Here is a 19,082-nt window from a genome sequence, read left to right on the forward strand (position 1 = left end):
TTGAGATAATTCCACCAAGCTCAGTTAAGGCTAGCTAATGTGTCATTGGAAAACATTTATCGATAGAGTGTAACACTTAACACAATTGTGTAGTTACTTTTTCACAGCAATAGCCTACTGTAGGCTACAGTCCAGCCCAGTCCAGTGTAGTCTATGTAATGTATGCCGAATTTATACAGATATCACCATATTTCATTTCAATAAATATAAAGCTGGTCGGTTGTTTCGGCCGTCGTCATATCCTCTGGTCCAATCTTCGGTTGGTGTGCCTCGTCTGGTCCAATCTTCGGTTCGTGTCATAGTTCGTGTTCACTCGACATCAACAATCTTTATCACATCTGATCATTTTATCCAACCTGCCTCTGACCAGACAACTAATGGGCTCCTTCTGCGATCATATTGTGATACATTCAGGTAGCACATGATTTACCGAAGTACATAGCACAATAACAACAAGGCTATTTGTTGGCAATGTTTATTGACAAAAGCATTAAAACAAGCCAATAACAATATAGATAGATCACTGGCAGATAGATGCGTACAAATAGTTCAAAACAAATCTCTCAAAGTCTCAAAACTGTTGGCATTTGACTTGTGTTATATCTGATGTTGAAACAACTGATTATCAGCAGTGCACAGTAGCCTAACAGGTTAACGTTATAATCTCAGGAGAGCTTGAGGCTAAATAAACCATACACATGAGAATTACCGTTAACGTTACAGCATTTAATAACGGTTATTTTCCACAAATCCTGTTCCTCTGTTGTGTCCCCATCACTTAACGGTCATCATTCCCTTGAATAAACGAACAACATGTGTTATTAATCAATGGGCGTTTGTTTACCCAACACAATGCTGTGCAGCATGCAATAAAGTTTTTAAAACATTAACACGTAACTTCTGCTTCTCTAGAATGTTAGTCCTCATGTAATATTTGACAAATGGACATGTTAAATGTCATGCTTGCAATTACGTTAGCTAAAGATTACCTCAATTTTGTGGAAGGTAACGTCAAACCGCAGGCGGCCGGGGACCTCGTGGCTGGTGATGCGAGGTCTGGAGATAATATCCACAAACTACTGACATGCCACCACGATGCATCGGATCACAAGTAAAAAGGACAGAAGAATTTGGTTATCCATGATCAAACGTCTGTTCACTTTTCTCAACTAGCGGGGTAAACAGTGCGTCGCCACAAAAAGTGCGTCACCAGCGCGACACACTTTCTTCTTCTGTTGTTTGTAGGTGGGTCGCCGACAGCTTCAAGCTGCTTACCGCCACCTGCTGTACAAGTACTTGCATCGTTTCAAAAATCTGTATCTCCACTCGCTTTCCAAGACGGAGTTTGATGACAAAGACGGGCTCAGCCCGTCTTCGTTTTTAAAACGGCTTTAACACTCCAAACAATAGAGGTAGTGTGGACAATAGGTGCAAACGAAGTGCAATACGGCCTAGTGTAGACATGGCCTAAGGTATTAAAACCTCTAAAAGGACTTTTTTTGTATGATATTTTCTGAGCACACAGCAAGCAGTTATAATGTACACACCAACACCTCTGCTGCTCTAGAGCTCAACAGTGACCACCCATCGCACGTTCCATGAGAGAATTCCCCATTCATTTTCTCTATAGATGTTTTGAAAAATACTTATTTTAAAGAGTTTTAAGCCTGGAACCAAGCCAACCAGCCAGCTACTGAATCGTGAGTGACCATAAGACATTTCACTTGGAGCAAAAAGAAAAAATAGAAATGGGGGAAAATCAAAATATCAAATGTCAAATGTTTTATGGTAATTTGAATACCTAAACTACATGACCCAAAGTAGTACACTACTGAAAAAGCTACTGAGATTTAAATGTAGTTAAACTACCACTCAACTACTGCAAATTGTAGTGAAACTACTCCCCAACACAGACAGCCTCTGACCTGTGGAAGTAGTGCAGGCAGAAGGTGGTGAGCAGCAGTGTCTGGCCCAGCCTGGAGCGGGGCTCTGTGGTCAGAGCCAGGAGCACAGGAAGCAGAAAGGCCGGCAGCTCCTGCAGGAACCAGGCGGTTTTAGCCGGACAGCTGAGCGAGGCTTGGCCCCCTGTGGGCATGTAACGCCCGTAACGCCCACACACTCTGCTCTGCCTCAGGAAGAACGCCACACTGATAACTATCAAGCCCCAGCTCAGCCACTGCACCAGGCTCTCCATGCAGTCCATCGCTCCACTGTCCACTTCTCTCTTCTGACTTCCACAGAGTGAAGGCTTCCCAAGCTGCTAGTGCTAACACAATGATGTGGTGCTCACTGGAAAACAGTGGGTGGGTCTGTCTGAGTGTGTGTGCAGGGAAAGAGAGAGAAAGAGAGAGAGTGCACTCAACCCAACCCCGTCCCAGAATGTTTTTAAGCGGTGCAGCCGCTTCTATACACGACTATGTGTGTATGTAGGGGAGATGTTCATGGCAAGAACTATGTATGTGTGTGGGGGACAATTTGTTCGTGGCGAGAATTCACGAGATTTGGGAGGCGACAAGGAAGAGGGTGTGTGTCTGTGACAAGGAAATGTGTGTGCGCTGTTCAGACAAGGAAGCGTGGCTGGGAGAAGTTTTCATCACAATGTCAGTAACATTTCAACTCGCTCCATTACATAAACTGAAAATCGCTCCATATTACTTACTTAGGCTGCTGCTGTTTCCCTCATTAAGGTCTCCATTTCGCATTGTACCCATCATAGGCGATTGTACGTTGGTGCACCGGATGCTCGTGCAACCCCTAGTGGCCAGATGATTTTTTATTTTATGTTGACATATAAACGATAGTTGATGAGGGCCTGCTCACCCTACAGGCGAAGCAGCCTCCTGCCTGGGGCGCCAGTTTGGCGCCCTGTAGCCCTCACACAACAACAAACAAACAAACAAAAATCGCTGGTGTGCGACCAGGCGCCCCCTCCTTTTCCCGCACCGATGCTGCAGAACACTGCATATAGGGGTGGACATGGTTGTTTGTCCGTTGCACTCTTAGGGGAGAGCAGAGCAAGGAACTAACCATTCTACACTAACATGGATATTAGTGTGATGGGTATATATACCACTCTCATAACATGTGTGTATCACTTAGGGTGTCGCGTCATAGTCTATTTTTTTATTTGTCTTTATTGAATGTTCCAAAATTGCATGTTTAACTAAGAATAGGCTAATGATTATTTCCACTCACCACTTATTTAATGTGGTTACTTTACTTTGTGATCAAAAGTTTGGAAGGAACAATGCATGCTGGGGGATATGCAAATGTGTTTGTCCAATGGGTCCAATGGCATTGCTCTCTGTCAGAACTTGCTTGGATGTCCTGATGTTGGTTTAGTAGCAAAAGTAAACACAAGTTAATAGCAGCATTCACTGTAGACTCTTTAGTAGGGGTGTCACAATATATCGTCCCACGAAATTTCGCGATAGTAAAACGTCACGATATGTATCGTTGAGATGAAATCTCATATCGTGAAAAAAAAAAAAAAAAAAAAAAAAAAAAAAAGATTTTTTTTTTTTTTTTTTTCCAAAAATAGACAAAGAAACGTCTTTGTTTGTTGAAGTTCAATGTGTGGAAAGTAGTTCAGTTGAACAAGTCTCTGAAGAGACACATGAGAAGTTATACAGGAGAGAAACCATTCAATTGAGTTTCTGGCAAAACTGTTTACTTGACAGGAAAAATTGAAGATGCATAAAAAATAGACTAAGAAAAGTCTTGTTGTTTGAGTTTGAAGAAAAACTGAAGATGCATAATGAGAATTTATACTGCTGAGAAACCTTTTAGTTCAAAGTAAATCTAAGTGACGGTGTAACTCATTCTATTTCAAGATAAGCCTTATCTCCAATCTCATGTTTTTTCTAGTTGTTATTGCAATAACAATTTCCCACAACAGCATGTTTTGTATTTGTGCATTTCAAATAAAATACTACTTTTCCAGTCATATATTGTCATTATTCAAGTTTAAAAAAATATTGTTAAAATCGTATCGTATCGTATCGTTATCGTGAACCCAGTATCGTGATACGTATCGTATCGTGAACTGAGTGTATCGTGACACCCCTACTCTTTAGTGAATGCTTTCCACAAAATCATGAACAATGAAGAAAACCAGAAGGAATACAGTTCCACTTTTACCAAATAAACCAAAATTGATGTTCTGCGACAAGTTATATCATATCTACTAGCCTCTTCATTTTGCTGTCAGAGTGCACCAGATTAATGCATTTTACTTTAAAATTTACAAAGTTTCTTTGTCCAGGGGGGGCATCAGCCCCCCTGGATACCCCCCAGTCGGAGTACTATTACCTACAAATATGGATTATATGGCTGGTCTCTCAACGCAATCGACAAAATTATTGTGGGGTCCGGGGAACTGGACCTGATAAACCGAGGCCATCTCTACAGCAACCGCTGTGTTTCAGCCAGGAGGGGGCTCAGACTTACACACACATATACACATGGACCCATCTGGGAGTTCTTGTTGTTACATTTTTACAGACATGGGGGTGCCACTCAGTTTAGGATTCACTGAGAACCTCCTCTGTATAATTCCTTAATCCATATAATCCATTATAATTATAAAATAAAACCAGGGGGCAGATCTTTACACTTTACTTTGTATCACTGAATAAACCGTATCCTGGAAAAAGACTCAAAATACTTCTCTCATATATAATCAGATTTAAGGATAGTAAAATCACAGTATTATATACATAAAACACCTTTCGGTGGAGAGAGAAGAGGAAGATGAAAAAGGGGGAAAAGATGAGAAAATCATCTATTTAGCTGATGGAGATACCAGCAGGTCAAATGATTTCTATAAAGCCTTTAAGCCTAGTTTGAACCCAAGTCTAACCTAATTAAGTAACTAAATAATCGAATTCAATAAATGAATATATATCCTAAATTAATAATAATAATCTACATCAAGAACTACTTAACCTATCTTAGCAGCACCCTCAAGTTAGCAGAGAGAAGTGTGGCCAATTTGCCTGACTGAGAGTTGAGCTGGGCCTCTCTGGCCGTCTCCCAAGACCCCGGGGTCGCTATGGCGATGAGGCAGGTCAACCGAGCTGAAGAGCTGGAGCTGGCTGTTGGTTCAACTGTCTTTAACATATTCTCTTGACTGGAGGACATCATCTCCGTAGTACCGCGATTCAATGGAAAAAGAGAAATCACCTTTGGCATTGGTGATTTGTAAAATGATAAAACAAATGATTTAATCTTAAACCTAATCAAAAGTAAAACAACAAAGGTTTCTAATCTCACTAGATTTAGTTCAATGAGCCCCCGATTATGGCTTGCCATTCGTTGAGTCTATACAGTTTGGGGTATAACCATGGACCTTTTTGATCTGCATGCCTGTGCTTGGGAAGCGTGCCTCATGGCCGTGTGGCATGCAGCCTTCCTCTGTCAGGGCCACGGGATGGGCCAAAATCCAAAATCCTATCAGCAAGTGCTTGGCTATAGGCCATAAGCTCCTCAAAGCAGAGGCTTGACGTCCATCAATGTTCTGTTGCTGTCCATGAGGGTAACCCTTTATTTTACAGGTACCCTAGTTACATATTAACTATTTGTAATTACACATGAACACCAAATGTAATTACACAGTAATTACCAATAGTTATAAATGATGTTCATATGTAGTTACATTGTAACAGACCTGTAAAATGGAGTGAGTCTGTTCAACTGTAGTTCATATGTAGTTACATTGTAACGGACCTGTAAAATGGAGTGAGTCTGTTCAACTGTAGTTCATATGTAGTTACATGGTAACAGACCTGTAAAGTGGAGTGAGTCTATTCAACTGTAGTTCATATGTAGTTACATTGTAACGGACCTGTAAAGTGGAGTGAGTCTATTCAACTGTAGTTCATATGTAGTTACATGGTACTGGACCTGTAAAGTGGAGTGAGTCTATTCAACTGTAGTTCATATGTAGTTACATGGTAACAGACCTGTAAAGTGGAGTGAGTCTATTCAACTGTAGTTCATATGTAGTTACATTGTAACGGACCTGTAAAGTGGAGTGAGTCTATTCAACTGTAGTTCATATGTAGTTACATGGTACCGGACCTGTAAAGTGGAGTGAGTCTATTTAACTGTAGTTCATATGTAGTTACATGGCACCGGACCTGTAAAGAAGCTCTGGCCTGGGACAGAGATTGCTAAAAGCCAGTGGTGACTCACTCCACTTTACAGGTCTGGTACCATGTAACTACATATGAACTACAGTTGAACAGTCTCACTCCACTTTACAGGTCTGTTACAATGTAACTACATATGAACTACAGTTGAACAGACTCACTCCATTTTACAGGTCTGTTACAATGTAACAAATAGACAGGGACACGCACATCCAAAAGTAGGCCACACTGGGCCTGGGTGCTCGATCAAAAGGGTACTCACAGTGAAAAAAGAACAATCCGCACACCAAAAGGAGCTCCCGTTAGGTTTTTTTTATTTTGCAAACAGCGTGACGTTTCGGGCCACACTGGCCCTTCCTCAATACGCTTTCTGAAGTGGCAGAGAGACGCCGTCTTAAATACCCATATCAATATACATGACATCACCAGGTGTTCAGCAATTAGTAATTAGAAAAGTTAAAATAAAGATGTACACACATAAGAGACGTAGGTTATTCTAGACACAAATGTATAGATTCTAACAGTATATATATACAGTGTAGACAAATAGGACAAAAATAATTATTATACATGCCACCCAAAATGGAGTAGTTTGTGGGCTCTGTTTTATGTGTGATGACCAGAATCGCTTTTTCATATGTAATGAACTGATGTCAACTAGAACAGGGGGTTTCAAAGTCTGAGACTGTGGGCCTCCCCCCAGACAAAGCTTGGAAAAATGGGCCCCCCTCACTCAATTCCTGGAGGCCTATTGGATCATGATTATTTCAAGTTCAAGTTTTATTTGGATCCCCATTAGCTACAGCAAAGCTGCAACTATTCTTCCTGGGGTCTTCCTATGATCGCATAGCCATAGAGACAACACTAAATAGCATAGAAAAGTGTCTGTCTGAAGGCATTTATTAGTTTCTGACTCTGGGAAGGTGCGGGAAACAGTGAAATTCCCCCAAACTACTGCTCTGAACTATCTTTAACCCAATCATCACACACATTTAGGCTATATTCTATGTGATCTCGTTTTGATAACAAAAACAATGTAATAACGAATGTAATATTTTTTCACTTCCATTCACTGGGCCTCCCCTGAACCTGCTTGGAGTTCCCCTGGGGAGGCCTGCCTCCTACTTTGAAAACCTGAACTAGAACATTTGTGAGTTTTCCTCTGTCCATTTAAAACTGTATAAAGTATTTTATTTATGCTGGAGTTCATATTGTATCTTTTAAAGCTTTGTCTTTTACCAGTTTATGCAATAATAAATGTTGAATTTCTTCAGCAAGCTGTCAGCAGTGTTTTTATATTTTCTCCTTCCAGCCATGTTGTTGTATAATCCTCTTGTATTATTGATCAGTCGAGTAGCCTATCGTCCCCTTGAGGGACAGCAGTAATGTAGTCTAGAATCTAGACTACATTACTGCTGTATGTAGTCAGTTTATTTTATGCTATTCTATGATTTGTCTAGACTCTCTAGAGGTTGTCTAGAGGTTGGAGAATTGGGAGCCAGAGAAAGGCACAAAAAAAGAGAGGGGGAAAAAAACAGCCATAGTTGGTTACAGTTCAACCACTGTAGCAATTCCACACAGAACCTAAGAAATGCCTCATCAGAGGAAACAGATGATGGAGATGTGTTGCTGCACTCCGGCCCAAATCTGTTCATGGAAACTTGTGTTATTATGTTGGCTAATGCAACTACTGGCTAGTTCGCTAACTTACTGTTCGATTAAAAAGAAAAAAGAAAGAATGGGAAAATGTAACATGCTACCATCAATTTATCTATTTTACTGTCAGGTCATCACAGTGGAGTGGATCCATTACTTCCTAGTTCCTACAGTGTCTTAGAGAGGGTTGATGCTACACTGCATCAGCCGGAGGAACCATGCATCAAACCCAGCCAATCACTGCTCATGTCCTTCTGGTTAATCCATTCTAGCATTGAGTTGAAGATGACATTTTGAAACTATCATAGGACGAACACAATGACACTTTTCTCTGGTTGGCTGTTGATTGGTAGGGAGGGGGGGGGGGTACACTGTTGCAGATTTTATGTTTTTGACAAATCATAGAGTAGCATGAAATAAACTGACTACATACACAGATATGATATAGAGCATGCCTTCGGGGTGGATTTCACTTCATTGTCCTCCATAACCCCCTACAGGCCACACAGACTCTCCATTCCACCACTTCACAGAGACTGCCCTTGGGAGCTACCTCCCATGCCTCAATTGACTGTCTCCATGAGCCCGGGCAGGGCCAGGAGGTGAATTCTGGGAATAGGTAATCGTGATGGCTGGTCCCGCCCTCTGGGGGGGTCCCAGCTGTCGTCCATTATGGCGTATGTGTCCAGCCTCTGGTCCCCATGTTGGGTCACCACTTTGCAGACCTTAAGGAGGGCATGACTGGGCATGACTGTTTCCCCATGGAGGTTTCCATATATATATATATATATATATATATATATATATATATATATATATATATATATATATATATATATATATATATATATATAGTATCCTCATGAAAGAATGTGGCCAGGTCGCTAGTGATTTCATGCAGTTGTAGACTGGCCACAGCCAGGTCACTACTATAGTCATGTATGTACAGTATGTATGTGCTGTGATATTGTGGAGTTTTGCTTCCTTATGTCTATGTAATATCCAAGTAGCCAGTCAGAATTTTTGCACAATTGCCATTTAGCAAGCTATTTATTTACCAAGAATTTGCACATTGAAAGATACATTTATTTAATCATCATGTAATCAGCCAGGGATTCATCAGGAAATCTAGGTTAACATAAAAAAGACAGGTCCAGGCTACAGTTTGATTGTAAGTAATGCAATTCATAATTCATACATAAAATCACTTAACTTCACCTTCATGATTCTTACGGATTATGTAACAGACATTTAGAGATTCCTGGGTAATAATCACTGTAAAATGACCTGAGGATAAGGTTGATAAACATAAATGTGATTTTAAGACACAGCGTGCATTATGTTGTATGCTGCCCCCTGCTGTTGTAAAACAGAAATACTACCAGTTTCCCTTCATTAGCAAATAATTCAATACATTCAATGATTTAGCGACTGCCCACTGATTAAGGTACACAGATTGTGTTTGGGCATGTATGCATCTATGTGTTTATAATGCGTGTGCTTCCTTGATCTTCCTAGGTCAGAGTTGCAGCAACCAGCAAACTGACCAGCAGGGGCAGCAGGGAGGCAAAGTGGCCCGCAGCTGCATCGCTCTGTCTCACTGGGTGTTGAACCGGCATGTCTATGCCTATAAGAGAACAACCAAAGTCAAACTCCACTGGCCAGCGGACGTAATATTTGGTATGTTGTGTACAGTGCTGTGGTCACTTCACTCTATATCACTCAACTCAGAAAGTGGATTTCTTATTACTATAAAATTATTGCAATTAAAACATTATTATATTTACAGTATCTTGCATGTTAACATTAGAGAAATAATTGTATTTTTTATATACAAGATGGTGATGCATTGATTGAGTTGAAAAGTGAATTTCTCCTTGGCTGTAAATCATCTGCAAGAACAAAGAAGTTATGAGAAGTGCCAAAAGATAAGGGCACAGTACCTTGGCCGTTCTGCATCAAGCTCAGGGGTCCAATGGAGATGGCTGCACTGTCATGGTAGGACACGTCCCTTTTACCTCTCCCGTGGTAACCGGGGTAGCAGTGCTGCAGGAAAACAACATTATGAGCATTCAGCTGATGCTCTTATCCACACAGTGGCTAACAGTAAGAGATCAGTCAGGTGCTCATGAGCGGGACAGTTGAATTGGTGACGGACACATTGCCCGTTGCAGCGATCTAATCTCTTGTATGTGACAATCTCTTCAATCTCTAGACACTGGTGCTTAAACGTATACTATGCAACTATTTCATTAAAAACATGTGTTATCCTTATAGAAATGTTTCCACTCAAAAACATAATTCTGATGCACACAATAGTGTGGCAGTGTGTTTATGGACAGATGCTGCCCCCTGCCTGATTTTGGTGCTGTTTACATTTGTTTGGCTCTGGCCGGGACGTTTTCAGGCGGAGGCATTGTAGAGCTCCCACGTGGAGGCCCAGCCAATAACATCGCTCACAGTGGTTTTGGAGTACCTGCATTCCGGTATTATTTGCATGGATGCCGGCAATTCTGGTGGCATGAAAGTGTTTGTTTTTCTCGTAATAATAATCCCAATAGTTGAATCTTCCTTACCCCTCCGTTCCTCCGGTCATATCACAGATCCGCCCCACACTCCCCCCGGACCACGACCCGCTACAATTTGCATACATTGCATTTGCCCCAACAGGAGCACAGCCGATGCAGTAGCACACATACTTCACACCACCCTCTCTCACCTGGAGGGGAAGGACACCTATGTGAGAATGCTGTTCGTGGACTACAGCTCAGCATTCAACACCATAGAACCCTCCAGGCTGGTAAGCAAGCTCAAGGATCTGGGACTAAACACAGCAATGTGTGACTGGATCCTGGACTTTCTGACAGACCGCCGCCAGGTGGTGAGAGTGGGCAACCTCACCTCCTCCCCACTGACCATCAGCATAGGAGCGCCCCAGGGGTGTGTCTCCAGCCCCTTCTGGTGTGACCTACACCCACGACTGCATGGCGACTCAAACCTCGAACACCATCGTGAAGTTTGCAGATGACACAGCAGTGGTGGTGATCTCCAGGAGCGACGAGACGGCCTACAGAGAGGAGGTGGAGGCCCTGGAACAATGGTGCCAGGACAACCACCTCTCTCTAAACGTCTCCAAGACCAAGGAGATCATTGTAGACTACAGGAGGGGGGAGGGCGCACACCCCCCAATCACCATCAATGGCACAGTGGTGGAAAGGGTGGACAGCTTCAAGTACCTGGGAGTCAACATCCACCAGGACCTGACATGGGCCAGCCACACCGCCACTGTTGTCAAAAAGGCCCAACAGCGACTACACAGACTCAGGCGCCTGAAGAAATTTGGGCTAAGGCAAAAAATCCTCAGGGACTTCTACAGAGGCACCATTGAAAGCCTGCTGAGTGGCTGCTTCACCACCTGGTACGGGAACTGCACCACCATGGACCGCAAGGCGTTAAGAAGAGTGAGGCGCGCGGCCCAGCACGTAACAGGATGTGAGCTACCAGAACTGCAGGAACTGTATGACCAGTGGTGCCTCAGGAGGTCCCTGAAGATCATCAAGGACACAAACCACCCCCACAACACCCTACAGGACACGGCACACTAGCCGAACACAAAGCACCCCTCCCCGCGCTACACACAGACTCCCGCCCCGTCAAACCCTCGTTCCCCTGGTAATCCATTTCAAAACGCAAATCACTTTTTCACAAAACCATGACAAACAAATTATCATTGTTAAATCAAGGTGTGTTTTTTTCTGCAGTGTAGGTTAGTTGAAAATCATGTGTTTTGTGGCAATGTGGCATTCTGAGGAGGGAAATGTGTGTCCGCGCGCGAGCCGTGCGTAATGGGCCTATCCAAGCGAGGATTTCCTGCACTGCGCCGGAGAATACTGTCTGCGCTCAGGCATACGCCTGGCGTAGTGGGGTTGTTTGCGCTAAGACCAGCTATTTGCTGGCGTTAAAATTGAGAGCACCCAAGGCCCATTTTTCTAACACATTTCGCTGGAACGCCTATTTTGGAACAGGCAACGCCCAAACCTCTCTTTGCGCTCGGCACTTCCCCACAGCGCTAAATGACACTTGCGCGAGACACATGATAGGCTAGAGCCCCACGGACACGCCTGGGCCACGCCTACACCTGTGTCATCCCAGCACAAAACTGGACGGTGGAGGCAGACGATAGCTGAAAACAACGGGAAGATAGAAATAAGAGGCGCGCAAACGATAGCACCGTACAACGATAGAGCCCTATATGTCTGTTACACATGTTAATGAGTTATTGTAGCAATATACAAGTTCATATTCTCGGTTTGTTGAAGCGTACAAATCGGGGGCTATAACAGACACCAAATCGGATCAGGTGAGCTGGCGCTGCGCAATTACACACAGGGGGAGACCACAGCTTCAATGCGCAGATGAAATATCATCAAAGTTGCCAATTCAATTGATTTGTACTGCCGCCACCCACGGCTCATCCAACGGGCGTTTCTGCACTTTCCCATGACATTATTCAGGTGTTTGTTGTTTTTCTTCCTTGGAATTCTAAGACAAGTTCAGTCATCAGCTAAGCCTTATTTCCGTATTGAGTGACGAGCTGCGAGTATTAGACCTCATTGGCGCCTGGCCAATCCCAGCGCTTGACTCCTGCGTAGGCGGGCACAGGGCGTAGTTTTGCCAGAATCACGGTGGATTCCATGATAACGCGTGGCTAATTTACATGTGGCTAGTCGGTCAGCAACCCTCTCCTCCAGAGCATCTAACTTCACATCCACTGCTTCACAACAGCAAGGAGGCATGTATGTGTGTGTGTGTGTGTGTGTGTGTGTGTGTGTGTGTGTGTGTGTGTGTGTGTGTGTGTGTGTGTGTGTGTGTGTGTGTGTGTGTGTGTGTGTGTGCAGGTGGCTAACTTTAATGTTATGGTGTTTGGAAGGCACAAACATGCCATGTGTTTCATATCTGAACAGAAGCCATGACTTGCAATCCATGTCAGCAACCTGTCTGTTCTGTTTTATTGTAGCCTACACATTTTAATCAGATGTGTTGCTTTCTGTATTTACCTAGCATGGGAGTTGGCAAAGTTGCATTCAAATAAAAATATATCTGTTAAGTTTTTATTTGCAGACTCTATTGTGTGCTACTGAATCAACTAGAGGGCAAAGCATAGAGAGGGGAGAATAGAAATGTCTATTTTTGTTAGAGAGCCATTATATCTAGAGTCAATTTTAGACTACCTCGAAGCATTGGTAACGGTGTCTCACATTAGCTGCGTTCAGAATCGTTCCCTCATTCACTCACTCACTATTCCCATATAGTGTTTATCATATAGTGAACTATAGGGGAATGATCAAAATGAGCTTCAGACACTACACAGATTTTTTTCATGGAGATCATTGCGTCACCAGATGCGCCGGGTATTTATGTGACGCAAGCAATCCGCGCCCACTATCACATAAACAACTGAGCTCACGAGCAGATTGAGATGTCCTCAGGTAGTATTGATGTTGCATGTTTTGACTCCTAAATCCTAAATAATTTATTGAAATTCTAATTATGTCCATGTGTGGTTTTGTAACTATGGTGCTGTCTCCTAATAGCAGTTTGCTGGTCAAGTAGCTCACGAGCTTGTTAGCTCGCGAGCTAACGACTTTCTTCTTCTCCTTCGGTAAAGACAACCGCATTGGGTAACACTTTACAATAACGTACACAAATCCTATAGTAGTTACTGATAAACTAACCATTAACTAATCGCCAGTTAATCATTCGCTAATGAAAAATTTGGCATTAGTTTATCACTAGTTAATCATAGTTAATGAGTAGGTAGTCATTAGTTAATGATTAGTATCTAATTTCCTGAGTAGAGTAGTTAATCAGTACCTAATGATTACTAAATTTCAGCTCGTGAATAGAGTAGTTAATCATTACTTAATGATTCCAAAATGTCAGTGCGTGAATGTATTAGTTAATCATTAGTTAATCTTTTTGTGTACCCTATTGTAAAGTGGTGCATCATACTCAGTAGTTTATGAATACTGAATCATTACCTGTCCATTAGTTACTCTTTTCGCACCCTAATATAAAGTGAAAGATATCCTTATCAAATAAACACTCCCTCCAGGTGAGATTCGAACTCTGAACCCCAAGATTGTTAAATTGTAAGTCTGGTTCTCTACCATCTGAGCTAACCAGCCTGTTACTTGGTAGAGCCATACTATAGGTCTGTAGAGTCAGAGACTAAGTATTATGTCCTATCCACATACTACTTTCTGTTCAAGTACTTATAGTTTTTAAGATATATTCCACCCAAATACTGCCTTCTCTCCAAATACTTATAGTTTTAAAGGTATATTCCATCCAAATACTACTTCATGTCCAAGTACTTAGGTATGTTTCAGCCAAATACTACTTATGTCTAAGTACTTGTAAGTACTTGGACAGAAAGTAGTATTTGGGTGGAATATACCTTTAAACTATAATACTTGGTCTCAGGCTCTACATTCAATAGTATGGCTCGAACAAGCAACAGGCTGGTTAGCTCAGATGGTAGAGAACCAGACTTACAATTTAACAATCTTGGGGTTCAGGGTTCGAATCTCACCTGGAGGGAGTGTTTATTTGATAAGGATATCTTTCACTTTATATTAGGGTGCGAAAAGAGTAACTAATGGACAGGTAATGATTCAGTATTCATAAACCACTGACTATGATGCACCACTTTACAATAGGGTACACAAAAAGATTAACTAATGATTAACTAATGATTAACTAATACATTCACGCACTGACATTTTGGAATCATTAAGTAATGATTAACTACTCTATTCACGAGCTGAAATTTAGTAATCATTAGGTACTGATTAACTACTCTACTCAGGAAATTAGATACTAATCATTAACTAATGACTACCTACTCATTAACTATGATTAACTAGTGATAAACTAATGCCAAATTTTTCATTAGCGAATGATTAACTGGCGATTAGTTAATGGTTAGTTTATCAGTAACTACTATAGGATTTGTGTACGTTATTGTAAAGTGTTACCCCGCATTGCATTATGGTATACCGGCGAAAATGTAGGGTACATTCGCTGTTCACTAGAAATTGCTGTGCATTGTGGGTATTTTATAGTGGACTAAATAGTGAATCAAATTAACAGTTTAGAATTCGGACACTATACAAAAAATTGCGACACACTAAATAGTCCACTAATTCTGTCATAGGGACCGATTCCGAACAGGGCTATTGTCTCACACAAATATACTACAGTATGTACATGCTATGGCATCTCATCTTACACACACAACCAAATCCTGCATAAACACTACAAAGACACACCCAAGCACAGTGGTACGTACAGCAGTGCAGTTGTTGTATCTGCGGAGACACAGGTGGACCTGGCAGTGCAGGTAGAGGCTGGTGAAGTTGGTGAAGGTGAACATCCTGAAGGAGAAACGGGAAACGGTGGAGGCGCCATTCTGAACTAGTTCCACTGTGCCATCAGCTTGGTTAGGACACCTGCAGGACAGTGAGGGCGGAGGCACTTATAGGTTAGCAGGTGGACTACGAAGTGAAGTAAGAATGCTAGATTATGCAAGAGGAGATTATCATTTAGCTACTAATTGCTAGGGAATATTCATACAGTATCAAAGTCCCTTATCGAGGTAATACATCAGATCAACTCTAGAGGGAATCATTGTGCTAAGACATAGTCAAATTGCAAAAACTTGATTACTCTGTAGTGATGAGATCCCAGCGGACGGAGTAGCTGGCGAAGTTGACAGGTGTGGCCCAACAGGAGTCCAGAACAGTGGAGATCTGCTGCCCGTCCACTCCCTCTGTCCGCACCTCCACATAGATCGTCTGGTCCAATTCCATTTCTATGTTAGTGAAAGTGGAGAAGGGAACACGGAAGCCAGAGTCCTGGTAGGGGATCATTCTCATCTGATAGACACCCCGCCCCGTTGGAAGCTTCTTGCTGATAAGGCTACAGAAAAACATGAAACAATGTGATTAGACTTTTACAACTTCAGTTCAGTTCATAGCCCCTTATCACAAGCATGTCTCAAAGGGCTTTACATAGCATCATCACAGTCATACTACATCCTATATCTACACAGAACATACGTTACATACATCATATACATACTACACAATTTACTACTAGATTATATACATTGCAATACTACACAAACACAGCATATCTTTAGACTGTGAGGAAACCGGCGCACCCGGAGGAAACCCATGCAAACACGGAGAGAAACACAGAAAGCACTGGGGTGGAGATTCAAACCCACAACTGCTTGCTGTGAGGCCCTTCCTTTGCCTGAACGCCTTGGTTCAGGCAATCAACATAACTAGTATAGTAAAATGAATACAATCTAGTTTCATGAATCCCAACAAAATTGTAGTGCCAGAAATAATCTGGCAGTGAATGTCGCTTGACACATAATTGTTGACACATTTCACGACAAACCAGGGACAGAATCCCTGACATCCTTTTATCTGTGTTACTGGCTTTAGGCAGGTTTTTACTAGAGGTTGATTAGAAAAGCCTGTTTTAGATGCAGTTTCACACTTGTTTTGGTCTTGAGCCCCTAAAAATGTCATATAAAAAATGGAACAACATGAACAAAATGCTGTGATACAACACAGACAGATTTTTACAATAATATGGCATTATGGTCATGTCGGTCCTTATAAAATATAAACCACACTTTGATTTAGCCTCCTCTCTAATCATACCTCAGTTAATCAAGAAATCAATTAAATTAAATCTGCACGGGCGTCCGGGTAGTTTAGCAGTAGCTTCCCTGTCACGAGGGTCACAGGTTCGTGTGTTCGTGTTACCTCCAGCTTAGTCAGCCCAATCTCCGAAATTGTAAAACAACAACATTGGTAACATACGTTTATACAGGGGTGGGCGTGGTTTCCGTAGACTTTAGGTTTTCTAACCTCTCCCAGACCCTAAACCTAACCTCTTTCCCCAGACCCTAATCCTAAACCTAAAATCTCCGGAAACCACGCCCACCCCTGTATGAACGTAGGTTACCATTTTACAATTTTGGAACCGAAATTGTAACATAGCAACGTTGGTCCAAAACGTTGCTATTTTACAATTGTCTGTGAGACTGTGTTGGCTTTGTCAGGCGTCCATACAGGCATGATTGGCTGTGCCTGAGGGTGGGAAGCCGGATTAGGGGTATGTGTCCTGGTCGCTGGTGCCTCCTCTGGTCGGTCGGGGCGCCTGGTCGGGGTGGAAGGGAACTGGTGGGAATAGCGTGATCCTCCCACATGCTATGGCTGGCAACTGTGCATGTGTCGGAGGAAGCATGGTGCTAGTCTCGGCTCTCCCCAGATCTGAAGAGGGTGGAGCAGCGACTGGGGCAGCCAATAGGGCCGCATGGGGATGAATTGGCCAAGTATAATTGGGGAGAAAATCAGGAAAAAAATTCAGCAGGGGGAACGGGATGTTGTGTCCGTCACCTCTCCACAGGGTTGATGCCCACATCCATAGACAGGGCCTGGTTCAGCAGATACTCGCAGCTGAAGAGCAGGTGGATGTTCCTCTGGCGGCTGATGAGCCCATCATGGGGGTCCACATCGCCCTGCACGGTGTTCTCATAAATGAAGTGGGTCCCGTTGCTCTTTGAGGGGAGAAGACAAAAGTATAGGTATATGTAATTTATTATAGAACAGTAGGTAAAATTGTAAGTATAAATGTTGTATCAGATCGAAAATACCTTAGACTGCGCCTACACCATTGTTAACTATAGACCGTACCCTGAGAACTGTCCCACACAGCTGGTCGTCATTATCAAAGTTGAACACGAGTCGTCCGTCGTCGATAGTCCCTTTGCAGGTGTCGTCCCGCAGGTGGAGGGCGCTGGGATGGAATCCGGCTTCAAACAGCTGGCAGCGGGACAGAGACATGGTGCCTGAACTACTGACACAGGAGATGGATGAATCTGTGGGAGAGAGATAGAAACAAAAATATATTTTATTTTATATAACAAGTACCGGTAACTTAAATAAGGATTCAGTGTAGGAAAGTACGTCGTAAATTAACTGCATAAGGCTAAACTTTCTGTCCCTAGAAACACCAATAATAACAATTCCATCACTTTCATGCAATGAACAGCCTTCCTCTACAGGGGTCATTTGGGTTCCACTAGTCTGGGGCCAAAAGCGTAGCATCACGGTCCAGAGATGGGGACGTGAGACTTGATTTGGACTTGTAAAAAATGACTTGTGAGCATCTCTGTCACAGTCTTCCGGCGGATACGGCTTTGTGCATGTGGATGTGGAACTTTTGTGCTCCAAAAAACAATTCTGCTCTGAAAACAGGGCATCATAGTAACGTAAATAAATGTGATGCCCTTTATCTAGCTATGTAGCTACAAAAATAAAATGAACTAACACTATGGTATAAAACCACCTTTCTATGGGGAACAAAGTAGAAACACTGCCAGAAAAACACCACTGGGGGCGTGTCTTAGAAGGGAAGCCGCTGGCTTACACGAATGGGCACCAAGCTCTTCTCCTTTGAGAGAGAGCCTGGTGACGCAAGGTTAACTTTCTGCTATGTTGCTAATGTATGGATAACATTCCATTGATGTTGCTGTTTAAAGCGGTCTACTGCAGCTTTAAAGCAGTGGTTCAGTAGTAGCTGTCCGCACCGTAGCTCTCATTGTTGGGCCGGTGGTGTGTCTCGTCACAGAAGCAGCCATGAACACCGGCCCTCTCCCCGCACCACTCATAATCTGTGCAGTTCAGCTGATCACAGAGGTCCGACTCCGCTGGAGAGACAGTGAGGAGAGGAGACAGGAAGTGATGAAACAAGAGAGATACTGGGTAAAATTGGAAATACTATACCTATCAAATTTCTTATGACAATGCATTTTTTGGGAACATTTTACAATAAGGTACACCAAATGTACAGTAGATACTAGGTAAGTAATGAGGAATGACTCCTGAATTTATTTGTTAGGTATAATTAATGATTCAATACTAGGCATGTTCAAAACTGCCTGTACCTACCCTCTTGTGTGTGCTAAGTACTATCTCACTGGTTTAAATAAGCAATTTGATACTTTCCGTTTTTGCTGAGCAGGAATTCTGTACCAAAAATTTTGTGCAATAAAGAAATAACCGCCTGCCTCCAATTGCCGCCTGGCAATGAGAAGGGTCTGTGTGTGAGTGAGCAGAATTTTGTTCGGCTACTAGCAGCTGCTACGCCATTCTACTTGCGATCGGCATGACACTTTCAGGAAATGTA

The 19,082-nt window shown here is 42.6% G+C and overlaps 2 protein-coding genes across 2 annotated transcripts in view; both read right to left on the reverse strand.

Annotated features, from left to right (window-relative positions):
* Positions 1-2,215, reverse strand: part of srd5a2a (steroid-5-alpha-reductase, alpha polypeptide 2a) — a gene marked incomplete at its 3' end in the record, with an annotated part of 128,304 nt that extends 126,089 nt beyond the window's left edge. The window contains exon 1 of the mRNA XM_083636062.1: positions 1,926-2,215. Within this exon, the coding sequence (XP_083492188.1) occupies positions 1,926-2,203 (278 nt within the window). The 5' untranslated portion in view covers positions 2,204-2,215. The remainder of the gene's footprint in view (positions 1-1,925) is intronic.
* A 6,619-nt stretch (positions 2,216-8,834) lies between these two features.
* Positions 8,835-19,082, reverse strand: part of LOC310775940 (scavenger receptor cysteine-rich domain-containing protein DMBT1-like) — a 65,149-nt gene continuing 54,901 nt past the window's right edge. The window contains exons 41-47 of the mRNA XM_083636063.1: positions 18,484-18,603; positions 17,588-17,772; positions 17,291-17,451; positions 15,540-15,791; positions 15,163-15,322; positions 9,752-9,854; positions 8,835-9,435 (exon numbers count right to left, since the gene is read on the reverse strand). Of these exons, the coding sequence (XP_083492189.1) occupies positions 9,323-9,435; positions 9,752-9,854; positions 15,163-15,322; positions 15,540-15,791; positions 17,291-17,451; positions 17,588-17,772; positions 18,484-18,603 (1,094 nt within the window). The 3' untranslated portion in view covers positions 8,835-9,322. The remainder of the gene's footprint in view (positions 9,436-9,751; positions 9,855-15,162; positions 15,323-15,539; positions 15,792-17,290; positions 17,452-17,587; positions 17,773-18,483; positions 18,604-19,082) is intronic.

Source organism: Poromitra crassiceps, assembly GCF_964638095.1.
Source record: "Poromitra crassiceps genome assembly, chromosome: 4".
NCBI lineage: Eukaryota > Metazoa > Chordata > Actinopteri > Beryciformes > Melamphaidae > Poromitra > Poromitra crassiceps.